At 37.6% G+C, this 14,885-nt stretch overlaps 1 protein-coding gene across 2 annotated transcripts in view; it reads left to right on the top strand.

Annotated features, from left to right (window-relative positions):
- Positions 1-14,885, top strand: part of xxylt1 (xyloside xylosyltransferase 1) — a 106,043-nt gene that overhangs the window by 28,706 nt on the left and 62,452 nt on the right. The window contains exon 5 of one of the 2 annotated variants that reach the window (XM_079856844.1): positions 5,580-6,670. The exons of the other annotated variant lie outside the window; for it this stretch is intronic. Coding sequence (XP_079712970.1) covers positions 5,580-5,976 — 397 coding nt within the window. The 3' untranslated portion in view covers positions 5,977-6,670. Of the gene's footprint in view, positions 1-5,579; positions 6,671-14,885 lie in introns of those variants that run through there. 2 annotated transcript variants of the gene reach the window in all.

Here is a 14,885-nt window from a genome sequence, read left to right as displayed (position 1 = left end):
AAACTGTGAATGAGGAATGACAGCATTGTTTTTGTTTCTGAACTTGTTTTTTTGGCACACAGAGATTTATGTTCTTGTAAAACACAAAGAGCTTGGCACAGAATGTTCTTTCATTTTTTGAGAGCCGCTGTTTGACATATTTCAAGTGGGGGTTTGGCTGCCTCTGCTTGAGACAAATGGCAGATCATTTCCAGTGGCAGGTGCAGTGCAAACGTTTGAGAAAGAATGACTTATGCAAATATGAGTTGGCAAATATTTCATTCAAATCTTAAAACTTTTTTGGTGAATAAAGCTTCCTCCTCTCACATCAGGTGCCTTAATCGGGTGGTAATTTTCATTTCTCTCTCATTTTTAAGTCTCCTCTGGTTTTTTGCACAGGTTCTAATGTCCTTAAAAGCAAATACATTAGCATTTCATTTGTTTTTAATAAAGAAGAAAGCTCTGAAATACTTAAGCACCAGCAACTAACTGCAGTTTACTGTTGTGTCAGTTGAGTGGCTCTTGTACACACAAGCCACTTGGTGTTTTTCGCTTCAGTAGCTTTCACAATATTTTAATTTTCATAATCTTTAATCAATACTGTTTTTTGTTTGTGTTTTTTTTTTTGGAGTTCTGACATGAGAAATGGATTGTGTATAAGTGCATAATGCTGTCTTTTCCAAGAATGAAACCATTTGAAGGAAATGTTTATTTCATGTGAAAAAGCCCATTGGGCCTATTATGTAAGAGGCAGTGAAAATGATTACCTCGTTAGTGGTGTTTCTTAAGGCTGGCTTCACTGTTACTATTGCTCGTACTTACAGGATTTGGACATTAAACTTTCATTCATATCCACATCCACCCAGAACGTTCTAGCAAATGTCTAGCATTTTCATTTTAAAACCTTGATTTAGTAAAACCGACTGAAGGTCATGACTCATGAATATTTCCATCGCTTTTTGTATTGTGAAATGACTATGAAAATGACATTTTGGAAACAAAAAATCGCAGTATATATTTTTTGTAAATTATTTTATAATGATTATATAATATTATGTTAGATAAAATAATATAATTTGTATAAAAAATTATAAAATGTTCTTTTAAAAATATTATTGTAAGCCTATTATATTATAGATTTTAATCTGTCATTAACCTCATAATAATAATATAATATTTTTTTATAAATATTTATAAAGTTATTTTTAAAGTATTTTTATTATATTATATTATATATTATATTAATTATATGTGTGTTTAACAGCATTCTGTGGTGGAAATGACTGATGAAGATGGCTGTATTTTATCAATAAATTAATGTATTTTCCGATGCTAATTTCAGAGGTAGCATTTCATGTATCCTTAATACATACTTTTAAATAATATTTTCCCGCTTTTAGTTGAAAAAATAGCCCCCATGGTTTGCTTTACATCCAGTTTTTAATGGTGATGAATTCTTCTAGATTTGTGCTGCAGAGCACGTACATCCTCTCAGACAGACAAATAGGTCTTGCCACTCATAAAGAAGATAGTAAAACTAGACATGAAATGTGGAAGTGCCATCTGACATTCCTCTGGAGTTTATGAAGGAGGCCGTTAAACAGCAGGGAAAAGTTGTTTGTGTTAAAATGTCGATGCTGAGCTGAAGAGATGACAGGAAGTTGACATTCTGCTTTCTCAACCCACAAGGTGACACCCGCTGTTTTCGACTCTGACTTCACAAATTCCATTTAAAGACTGGATAATGCGGCTATAATTGGGATGTTTCTGAAGCTTCGCTCATTAGGGACGGCCCAGGCACGCACAGATCCTGACCCAGAGTGCTCCAGTCATGCCCTTAGATTTGCCGTGCAGCATTTTTTATTTCTTATCATAAATATTTAATTCTTAACTTACAGAAAGTGGTCAAAATATTCTGTATTTAGGTGGTGGAATTAAAGGAATAGAGATGCACAGAAGTGTCACTGTTTTTAGTAATGTTTCCAGTGCTTGGACTGAAGATGTATTAATCTTTATCTAAGGAATAGGTCACCCCAAAAGGATAACTCTGAAATCTCATTTGGCTTTGTTATAACTTATTATTTGATTTAACTTTAAAGCATGCATTCGTACATTTATATTTGTTTTTATTTATAGAATAGCTTTAAAAAATACAAACAATGTATTAGTTTATATTATAGTTAATTGATTATCAGAATAATTGTTAATTACAGCTCTACTTTTATGGTGCTTTTGTCCTTTTTGGTAGTGATGGGAGAAACAAAGCTTTTCGAAACTTTAAATCAATTAAACCAATAACTTTACTAAATAATTAGCTGTTTCGAAGCTCTGGAAACGCAATACGTTGCTAGAAAACACAAATTTTTGAAACTTTAGATATTTTGCCTTAATAGATATGGATATGTTTTTTATTTTTTTTTTGGTTATGAAAATGTCTAGTTAAAAAATCTAGGACCACAATGGAAATAAGTTAATGCAACTTTATTGTGTTATATCATCCTTGACAAAGAAGTTTTGCTATTTTAATTAGTACTGTATTGCTACTTTTTATGTCAAATAAACTCAACTCAACTCAAACAGTTATGTTTTAAAGAAGCCTTGTTTACTGAAATCATGTGACTTTGGCAGTTTCATCTTTCAAATCACTGGTTCGAAAAAAATTATGCAAATGTTTTTTACTTTTTAGAGCTTTAAAAAATACAAATAATAATAATATATATAGTATATTTATTTATTATTATTATTATATATATTTTTTTAATAATAATATATATCAAAATATCAATACGAGAAAGAAAGTCATACCGATTTGGAACAGCATCAGTAATGACCAAATTTTTCATTTGTTGGTTAGCATGGGTTTCCCCATGCTGCCTTGAGCGCAGCGTGATTTTTATTCACGCTGCTAGGCAGTCTGGATACCATGGACCAGATTTTCCCCTCAAAAAGGGAACCAATCACAGAAAGGGGAGGGAGCAGCAAGACGATGACGACGTCTATGCGACACACCGAAGCAGTTTGTTTATATCTATGGATCCAACATGGCATCAGACGCGAAGTTACCTTTCGATGCAGCCTTAGATAGTGTTCTAAGTAGGGTTGCAAAATTCTGGGAATTTTCAAAGATGGAAACTTTCCATGGGAATTAATGGGAATTTAAGGGAATTAACAGGAATTTATGGGAATAAACAGGAATAAACTGGGAATTTTCAAAGTTGAAGGTTGGATCTTCATAGGGAACTTACATATAGTTGAGGAAAGTATATTTTAACATAATCTTGACTAAAACAAACAGATGCCATTCAAATACACTTGAATATCCATGACATTCCTCAATCACACTGCTTACTGCATGGCTATTGAGACCACACCCCCTACTGGCACTGTGCATGTCTCCATCACATGTACAGAAGCCCAAAGCACAAGACTATTGAAGGCACACATTTGAGCCTGTGGACTAAACAAAGTGAAGTAAGTTTTGATGATATTATGATATAAAATATATTTATTAAATGTTTAAATTGCAAATATCACATACAAATGTATTCATCTAGTAGATAGCAAGCTGATAAGTTAGATGCTAAATAAGATAGCATAACTTTATTTACCACATAAGTAGGGCTGGGCGGTATGACGGTATATATCGTTACCGCGGAAGAAATTGTCAACCGTAACAGATTTTTTTCCGTGTATACCGCGACATGTAAATAAGTAGGCGTGGTTAACTCACGTGCAGCGTGCGTGAGACTGAGACACTGATATTTGTCAAAGAAACATGAAGAAAGACCAAGAGGATCCACAAAAGGAATTACGTTTTCAAAATTAATGTGATATTTTCAGGGGGGGAGGTGCAGAAGTCAACTAGAGCAGTGCAGCACACTGAAAGTTTAGAGACACACATGCTCGCAACGGGGCTTACCTGACAACAAGTTCATATATCAATATTCTAACGAATAGAAATAACCTTAAATAATGTATCTATCCGTCTCTTATGTGTACAGTTACTTTCAGAGTGGACGCACAAGCGGTTGCCGTGGTAATGAATATTTCCAAAATTCCCCAGCTTAACTTCCCATGGAAATTTACCGGAAACTTTCTGGAAATTTACCGGAAATTTTCCGCCCCTTTGCAACCCTAGTTCTAAGTAGTTTAGTCTTCTTCAGCCATCGTCTTCTTCCTCGTCGAATTTCTGTCGCTCTACATCTACTGTCTATGCTCTACATACGTCATCTGGTATAATTGAAACGATTGGCTATGAGCTACGTGCAGGCGCATTTGATAGACATTCGTAGCGCCCAATAAACGGCTCTGGGCATTCGTAAACCACGCCTCAAATACGAGAAAATGAACATGTGGTTCCCAGACCACGTCTCAATGAGATGAGGTCTGACGTTAGCCAGGCTATTTGTTGGTTAAATTATTTTGCTTTAAAGCATATACTTTGTATCTTTACAACCAAATTCTTTTAATCGTGAATATGTTGGCAGCATTTTAAAAATAAAACGTGCAGGACAGGCCTTTAAACAAAAGAATGAACTTTTATACCTGAACTTTACTTAGACTTGTTAGAGGAACAGGAATCTCACAGAACTCTCTCAGCAGCATCAAAACTTCAGAAGTGACCCTGAGTTAGTGTTGTCTTGTTCTTGTTTACCTGTGCTCCTGTTGACTCTAGCAAGCCTTCTCTGTGAAGTGCTTCCACTAAATTAGAGTCTCTGTGAGAAAGATAAAAGTTTGTCTCATCCTGTCTGGTTCTGTTCTCCTGCTGTCAAATGAACTGTCCAGAAGCAGCCGCTTCAGAAATCTCTTTGTTGTTTCCTACCCAGCTTGGGCTTTTTAGAGCAAGAGAGAATCTATGAACTTCAGGAGAAGCTCTGAGGAATTCCCTGCAGGGGGCATTGACTTGATGGATCAAAGCTACTTTGAATAAGCATAGATTTAGCACTCCACAGTCTTCGGTGTGAGCAGTGCATGGTGCTGGACTTTCACCAGCCCTCATGCTTCATCACCGCAAATTCCCAGTTCAAAAAAAAAAAAAAACATGCTAGGATTTTCCACATGCCACAGCCCATAAGTTGAGTTTGCCTCAAGCTTTTAGCCTTGGGTCAATCTCACATCAAAGTCTCAGATTTAATTTTTCACTTACCAATTTCATACTTCAAAGTTATAATGATTTAGCCATTCTATGCCGTTTTTAAGTACTTGTTTAGGCAGAACTGTGGGTTCTGGTTATCTGTTGTAAAGCAGCTCTCTGTTGTTTTAGACCTTAATGCTTGTTTTTACATATCTATGATTTATGCATCCTACACCTGAAATATCGTTCTTCTGCTATTTTCGGCGCACTTTTTTTTTCTTTTTTTTTTGTTAGCTTCACTATTCTTCAGTGAAGTCTCTACTCCCTGAAACAGCACTACTTTCACCTAGTTCTTGAGATAAAAACAGCTTTATGTACAAAAATACCTGGACAGTGTCATAATTTTTCCCATGGGAAAAATGTTTCCCATTTATGGGTTTGTTCACATCTGTAAACCTAGGTATGATACTAAAGCTATAATTCTTTTCTTCAATCTTTTTTCCTCTGTCTTCTCTGTGTGTTGTAGGCACACATTCTGGCAGTACCGCAAAGAGAATCCCAAGTCCCATGTAGGCGACCCTCCACCAGGCGGTCTGCCCGGCTTCAACAGCGGCGTAATGCTTCTGAACCTCGAAGCCATGCGTCGCTCAACCTTATACAACCAGCTTCTGGAGCCCGGGCGGATTGCCCAGCTCGCTGAGAAATACCACTTCCGAGGGCATCTGGGCGATCAGGATTTCTTCACCATGATCGGGATGGAGCACAGGGAACTGTTTTACCCACTTCCATGTGGCTGGAACCGACAGCTTTGCACTTGGTGGAGGGAACATGGGTACGGTGACGTCTTCCAGCTGTACTATCACTGCGATGGCCCGGTGCACATCTACCACGGCAATTGCAACACTCCTATACCTGACGATTGAGGGTTTTCGAATGCTAAATTTTTGATTAAACTCGAGTTTTGTTTGCACATCTTAAACAAACTTTAAATCAAGTGGACCGAGGCAGAAGTGACTCGTTGTTAGAGGTGCTAATAGGGTAGCATTCCCATGCCTACCACATTTACACTATATACTCCAGCCATTACCACATTATTCATTCATTTAACACGCTTGAGGCTGTTGATGCCTTTCCAAAAGTTGCTGAAAGAGATGGTTTAAATACTGGTTCTTTTTCTCCTTTTAAATGATTCAGTACATCTTTGACTCACTCCCAGTAGTCTCCTCATGCAGGTGTCTCATCGAAATGCTCTTAGACAGCAGGTTGGGAAGGAGCCAATCAGAGCGCACTTTTCCTTACCTCAGTGCCTCTCTGTATTATTTACAGGTACAGTTGCACTCTTGCAGTCACATTAAGGTACCACTTATGTCCGTAAAGCACTTTAACTGTTTTTAACCTCTCTTAACTTTAATTCTGTGCGATGCATTCCCATTTTATGCCACATACTCCACTCCATTTCTCAGTTTTTATGCAGCGATGATGAGAAAAGATGGGGAGAAAACGGTGTTGACCCACTTTCCTGAGATTTTTGCGTGTGTGAGCGCTGACTTTGGAAATCTGTTTTCTCTGTGATGTGCAACTGTTCGCCTTAGAAACCCAAGATACACTGCCTGGCCAAAACAAATCACTGTTTGGATTTAAATAGGCAAATGTTTAAGAGTCTATGATTGGATCATTATTAGGGCCCAAGCCCTGAAAGGGCGAAGGCCCTATTGTTTTCGGTAGGATTATTATTATTATTATTATTATTATTATTATTATTATTATTGTTGTTCAAGGGTTCGGGGGCTTTTGGGGCCTTTAACATGCTCAAAAACTCATGAAACTTTGCACACAGGTCAGAACCCGCGGCCATTAGGGCCGGGCTGAAGCTGGTACCCGGGCGTGGCAGGGGGGCTCAACAGCGCCCCCTGGAACGGGATCCGAACACTTGTCCATAAATCAAACACACTTGCATGTAATAATATGAATCTCGGAACAGATATAGATCTCATCGGGCCGAACAACTTTCGTGCTCTAAGTTTTACGCCAGCCCAACAGGAAGTCGACTATTATGGGTTGTTTGGAAACGCATGCTGTGGAATTTAATGTACTCCTCCTAGGGAATTCATCTAATCGTCTCCAAACTCGGTCAGCATGAAGTCAAGACATTGAGGATGAAAAATTGGCAGGGGATTTTTGATATCTCGAACGGTTTGGCCGTGGCGAGGAAACGAATTTATGGCGAATAATGGAAACAGGAAGTGTGTTATAACTTCAGCATACATTAACTGATCTTGATTAAACTTCAGCAGTGTGTTCGTTGTAAGAGGCCGATCAGATGGATGTGACTATTGTGAGTCAAAGTTATAGCGCCACCAACTGGCAACAGGAAGTGTGTCACTTTCAAAATGCTTTGAAATCACCCTCTTATTTTTACCCGATTTGCTTCAAACTTTATGTGTATAATGTAGACACACGGCAGATGTAGGCCTGTGAAAGGATTATTGATATCTTAGATACTGTTGCCGTGGCAACGCATCAAACATCAATATTATTTTCGGATGCTTTTGAGACTCTTCACATGCTTGAAAATGCATGAAACTCGACAGACACATCACATTTATTATCCAGTAGACATGTGCAAAGTTTCAGAAACGGGCGTGGTGAGGGGCTCAGTAGCGCCACCTTTAGTCAAAAATGGGGGCTTAGTTTTACATAGAGACTTAAAACTTGGTATGTATATTGTTCTCATCAAGCCGGACAACTTTCTAATTCATAGTCATAAGCTCTGACCAACAGAAAGTGAGATATTTTGGTTTGAATGTGATTTTTTGGAGAATTCTCTCTCTCTCTCTCTCTCTGTATCTGTATCTCAGTGTGTGTGTGTGGGGTGTGGGGGATTTGTCTGTTAGGAGAGATTTGCTTTTATAATTGTTTTTCAAGGTTTCAGGGGCTTTTGGGGCCCTTAACGTGCTCGAAAACTCTTGAAACTTTGCACACAGGTCAGAACCCGCGGCCATCAGGGCCGGGCTGAAGCTGGTACCCGGGCGTGGCAGGGGGGCTCAACAGCGCCCCCTTGAATGGGGTCCGAAAACTTGGTCCATATATCAAACACGCTTGGATGAATTAATATGAAACTCGGTACACATATAGATCTCATCGGGCCGAACAACTTCCGTGCTCTATGTTATTAGCTCCGCCCAACAGGAAGTCAGCTATTATGCGTTGTTTGAAAAACGCATGCTGTGGAATTTAATGTACTCCTCCTACAAAATTCATCCGATCCCCACCAAACTCGGTCAGCGTGAAGTCAAGACATTGAGGATGCTAAATTGCGGACGGACTTTTGATATCTCGAACGGTTTGGTCGTGGCGAGGAAACGAATTTATGGCGAGAAAAGAGAAACACAAAGTGTTATAACTTCTGCATACATTAACTGATCTTGATGAAACTTCAGCAGTGTGTTCGTGGTAAGAGGCCGGTCAGATGGATGTAACTATTGTGAGTCAAAGTTATAGCGCCACCAACTGGTAGCAGGAAGTGTGTCACTTTCAAAATGCTTTTGACAAAAGTGGGGGGGTTACCTTTACCCACAGTTACAAAAATCAGTACGCATATTGGTCTCATCGAGCCGGACAACTTTCTAATTTACAGTCGTTAGCTCCGAGCAACAGGAAGTCAGATATTTTGGCTTGAATGTGGATTTTTTGGATATGTCAGACCCTTGAGTTTTTAGCTACTCCTCCTAAGTGGTTTATTTTATTCACACCAAACTTTTTCAACATGATAAAAATACATTAAAGATATATATATATATATATATATATATATATATATATATATATATATATATATATATATATATAAATATAGCTGCGAGCAGCGATGAAGGGCCTAAAGCCGGGGGCACCGCCACCCCAGTGCCTTTAGGTAACTAAAGGCACCGGGGTTGCGGTGCCACCGGCTTGGGCCCGTAATCGCTGCTCGCAGCTATATTTGCAGTTATTATTATGTTTCTAGCATGTTATATATTTGGCAAAGGTTTACAGAGTGCTGGACTCTTGCATTGCCAATACAAGATCTTGACCAAAAATCGATGCACCTCTTGATGGAAATGACATCACAACAACTATTGATTTCCATTAAGAGGTGCATTCATTTTTGGTCAAGATCTTGTATTGACAATGCAAGAGTCCAGCACTCTGTAAAGTCTCCTCCAGCACATCACAAAAACTTACAATGAATTTAAGGTCTGGACTCAGAAGTCAAAGCCAATTCATGTGTGAAAATGATTCTTCATGCTCCCTCCCAACCATTCTTTCACAATTTGAGCCTGATGAATCTTGACATTGTCATCCTGGAGTATGGCTATGATGTGTCTTCCTACATGGTTGTTTAAGAACTGAAAAGCTACACACTCCATCAATAAGAACTGTTTCCAAACATATAACATGCTATAATCACTGCAATAATGATCCAATCATGGACTCTTAAGCATTTGCCTATTTAAATCCAAACAGCGACTTTTTTTGGCCGGGCAGTGTAGCATCTAGAACATCTGATCGTTGGTCTCATCAGGAAAACATTTTTGCCGAGGTGCTCTAATCCGCCTGTGAAATGTGGAAGTGGGATTTGCTGGAGTATTCCAAAGGGAACAGCCTCTGCCCTGAGGGAGATATGCACTAGATTTCGAGGACAGAGCACTAGCTGTTGTGGTTGACTGGCATTTATTGAACGATGTTGCTGTTGGCAAAGCTCTGCACAGGATTGTGTGAAATGCGTGTCATAATCTCTGCAAAGTCAAATCAACAGGCCGGAGAGAAAGAACTTAGAAATGACTCCTCACATGTGTTGCCAGGCAGCCATGAGATCCCACTTCAAGCTCTTCTGTGTTAATAATTGAATTTTGTGAAGTTAAGGACTGCGTGTTTTGGGATTTTCAGTTAATTTGTTTTTTGTTTTGGTGGGAGTGCAGTCATGTTTTGTCTAGCCATTTCTGTTATAGAGACCTACTTTTGCCTGATCAAGTTAAAAGCAAAATGTTTAACTTATTAACCTTTAATCTGCTGGTCTCAGCAAAGTTTCCAATCACATGAAGTATTCTAACCTTTTTTCCTTGTTTTATTTCTTATGCGTTACATTGGGTCTCATTCATGAAAGATGAGCAGAGCATTTTTCTGTGTAAATCCTATTTTGTACATTATCATTAAAAGGTTTTAGGTCGGAAAGATTTTTTATGTTTTTGAAAGAAGTCTCTTATGATCACCAATGCCAAAAGCAGTAATATTGTAAAATAATATTACAATTTGATCAACTTTTTATTATTGTTTAAAACGTAATTTATTCCTGTGATCATTACTCTAGTCTTCAGTGTTACATGATCCTTCAGAAACCATTCTAATAAGCTGATTTGCAGCTAAATAATAATTTCTTATTATCATGATTTGTTGAAAACAGCTGTGCTGCTTAATATCTTTTGTGGAAACCATATTTTTTCCTTTCAGGATTATTTGATATCAGAAAACGCAAAAGAACAGCATTTATTTGAAATGGAAATCTTTTGTAACATTATAAATGTATTTACTGCCACTTTTGATAAATTTTAATGCATTAATGCATACTCCAGGATGCAGTAGTAATTTCTTTCAACAACAAAAAATCTTAATGACCGCAAACTTTTGAACGGTAGGGTAAATAGGCAAAAAGGCTAGTTACAATTTGTTTTATGAACAATTTACACAAAATTGGTTTACATTTATCATATGCGTGTATGTGTGTGTGTGTGTGTGTGTGTGTATGTTTACCTTGTTTTTTGTGAACAAATCTTTTTCAAAGGAACCACTCAGGGAAGATTGATTAATGGAGCAAAACAAGTTCTTAGTATGAGGAAAATTCCACAACTTCCACAAACCAGACTTATACAGAACAGGTTATTTTTCTCAATATAACCACCTGTTTTGTCCTTCAATTTTGAGTATCGAATGTAAAACACTCACTTGTTGTGTTATGTAGGCTATGTCATGGAAATTGCATATTGCATATTGCTAATGAACAAAATTCTAGAAGTGAAGTAGCACCAAATTTTTAATATATCTAATATATCGTTCTCTTAATTCAAATGTATTGTTGGTCCAAATAAAATTTCCTGGTATTTCCTAGGTTTCTTTTACATTTCTCTTCCTTTATGCCTTAAAAATGAGCAGTAGACTACATGTTTTTGCATGTTGTAGTGTGGCTATATCAGTTTGAATTTGAATTGGAGCTCTCACAATCATTAGATAACTCTCCAGTTGAATACCCAAGGGTGGGTTTCTGTAATTTCATCAAGCATCCTTATGTGTTGTGCGGAGGCCTGTGTCCTTTATCCCAGTTTCAACTTGTTCCAATTTTCACAACATTGTCTGAGCTGGCAGTGTTTTGCAGGATTGGTGTCCAGGAAAGAGGCGATGTGACCTAAATTCTGTCACCTAACAACACAAATGATCATCCTGTTCACCAGCTGCTTCTGAGAATCTTCTTTTGCCCTCCTGCTTTAAGTGCCCTCATGTTGTTTATTGTAGACCTATATGCACATGCTTTATGTATAAAGCATCACAGAATGGCAGTCTAGAAGGATCTTAAGCAGTTTAAATCAACTTCATTAAGATTAACAGCAAAATTAAGGGGTTATCTCCTGACCTGCCAGAGTACTTGTTTTCCGGTCATTTATGGGATGTTGTCGTAAACTCATTTGCAGTCTGAGGGCGGAGCTGTTTACATGACACCGTTTTCAATTAAAAATGGAAAACTTTTTTTTGTGTTTTGGCCTTTCAACTTATTATTTTGGCATGACAACTTTTTGAGAGCCTGAAAACGTTTTTTTGAAAATGTTTTTTAAGTGCAAGTTTTTGAAAACGATGCCGTTCCGTTATCGTCTTGGTGTAAACAAAAAAATGAGAATTTGTGAAAGCGGTGATGCCATGCACATGCGTATTATGTGTTTCTTTGCAGTGTGACATCGCCAACTGGCCTGGCAACATCATAAAGCGTTTTTCTTATCCATTTTTCATGCGGTTTATTATAATGTTGTGATTTCTACATTTATGTTTTAATCTATTGATTTTAGTTTTTAGTGGTTTTACTTATTTTTTATTAATTTAGACACATTGGCCATTAAATCGTTATCAGCTACTGTATAACATTTAACTAATTATCAGCTTATCTGTATTTGCTAGATTTTTATTATCAGTGCAACCCTCATTCAGCTTTTATTAAAACTGAATTACATCCACTCACTTTGGCGCTGCAAATTGCTGTCAGTGTGAAATCTCATTTTGAGCTTTGTTCAAATCCTTAACCCTTGCAAGTCATAGTGATTCTTGCTTTAGTTCACACATGCACACATTGCTGGTTATTAGTTGCCATAGAGGGTCTGTTTTTTTATTCCTGCGTCTAATCGATCAACACAGATGCATCTTTGTCATTAAACTAAGCACTTTTGTCATATAATTAATTCCTACACTGATATGTTTGCACTGCAGTGTAAACACTTATCTTGATGGAAAAGAGCATCGTAGCAAGGACTCTAATTTTGGGTCAGACTCGTGCAGCCTCTTAACTGCGCTCATCCCATTAAAATGTCATTAATTTATCCTAATTTCAAGCTCATATACTGTCAGGGGCACATCACAGAGCCATGTATCCACTCATCCGCTGCTCTGTGTAACTCGATAAGCTGAATCACGTCACATATGACTTTTCTAAAGCCTGTGAGGAGGGGATGAGGTGACCAGAGTCCTCCTTTTAGTCGGATTAAATGATGCTTTTTGTCCATCGTCTCCTCAGGCCCTCTGTTGTCAGAAAGGTGCTGGTTATTTGGGCTTTGCTCACAATCACAAAACTGCAGGTGAGGGCAGCACTGACCTACATTAATGTAGCACAATAACCTATTTTTCCACTCTTAAAATTCTATTCTGGTGCTTTTAGTTATATATTGTGATGAAAGCACCAGGTGCATCCGTTGTTTGTTTGCCCTATAAATCTGAAAATAAGTTATATAAAATTTTGTCCAGATGCATTTTTATAAAATAAATGATTCACGAACAGAGTCAGGACATTTAGTTCCAAAGACAATACATTCATTTCTATTCAATTTTTGACAATTGCTTATCCAACTTTATGCCCATTGTGTGCATATTTTAAATGTGCACCTTAAGTTGTTAGTTCACCCAAAAATGTATATTCTGTCATCATGTACTCGCCCTCATGTCATTAAACATGTAACACTTGTAACGCATGTAACACAAAATATGTATTTTTTCCATACAATGAAAGTCAATGGGGTCCAATGTTGTTTTGTACTCCATTGACTTTCATCTTATGGACATAAACAGTTCAATTCTTCAGAAAGAAAGAAAGAAAGATTTGGAATGACTTGAAGGTGAGTGAACTATCCCTTGAAATGATCATAATCGAATTCTCCCACAGATAAATTGGTAGAGCATGCGAATATTTGCGATATTCCATTAACTTCTGTTCTTTTATTTGATAGGGACATATTCAGACGGGTGCTGTGACTCACTGTGCTGAACATTGGGACCTTTGAAATTGAAATGTACCCAAATGAACATCATTTCACATCTCTCCCCCCCCCCCCCTCCTCAGAGCTCTGTGTGTTGTCAGAAGTGCTGTGGGGTAATAAGAATTCATCAGAACTCTTTGAATCGCAGTGCTACATCAAGGGGAGGTAAGAAAAGACACGATGCATCCCATTGAGAATTAGTTGACAAGTTTTTGAACTGAAAGTGAGAGCAAATGAATGTACAGTAGGCTAATATGTAAGGCAAGCATCAAAGAGATTTTTCTAGTATTAATTTCTATGCATAACTCATCTTGCACAGTTTGTGTTGTGGACATGAATGAGATATCAAATCGTGCCATTCTTCTTCTTTTCTTACTTTAGAAAATTGTACTCGGTAGACTATAAAATTGACAGAAAATCTAGATTCACAATGATTGAATGTTCAGACTTGGGGCCAGAACATCATCAAGACAAACGTGTGCTCTTTATATCATATTTATTTATATCATGTCACTTTAAAAATCATGGAAAATTTGTCCAGTTTTGTCTAGGAAAGTTTTGCAAAACACACAAACAAAAAAACAAGTTAAAATCTAGTTTATAATGGAGTGATGCTTGCATCTCATGTATTTTAGTATTTTGTAGTTTTAGTTGTTGTGTCTGTAGACATCGGGCGAACTCTCAAAGAATGCAGCGGTCCTTTTTTCAAGTGATGGATGTCATTGGATTTCTGCCAGATGGAATGAAAGCCCAGCATTGTGCCTGAAATTGAGTTTCAGAAATGTTGGTCCAGGATAATGAGGTTAAATTACCCAGGTGCGATATGCTTCCTTGAGCTTTATGCCCAGCCAATGATGGAAGTCCTGTTCTGTGCCATCTTTAGAGAAAGCCACAGATTTCTCACCGTTGTCACTCATTCAAATATGATAGATATAATAGATACTGTTAAAGTCAACATGAAATGACGTCTGCAACCTTTTTTAATAACATATTGTGACATAACAAAAAAGACAAATGTAGGGCGGGACATAATTTTATCCATCTGGAATGGATTGGGTTGTGAAAAGAGGGCATTACTACCAGAATGGTGTCAGGGTTATGTTTGTTTTTGATCTGTTTCCCTGTTTTGTTCATGTCTGAGTTTCACATGTTCCTTTGTTCAGTTTCCCGCCTTTATTCAGTTTCCATGGTTACCGTCATTATTAGTTCGTTGGTTTCAGCTGTGTGTCATTTATTAGCTCGTTTCAGTTTGTTATTTAAGCCTCACCCTTGCCTTCACTCTTTGTCCA

The sequence above is a fragment of the Squalius cephalus genome (assembly GCF_949319135.1).
Source record: "Squalius cephalus genome assembly, chromosome: 22".
Taxonomy (NCBI): domain Eukaryota; kingdom Metazoa; phylum Chordata; class Actinopteri; order Cypriniformes; family Leuciscidae; genus Squalius; species Squalius cephalus.
The sequence above is the reverse complement of the archived record's forward strand: the minus strand, read 5'-3'. Positions and strand labels throughout refer to the sequence as shown.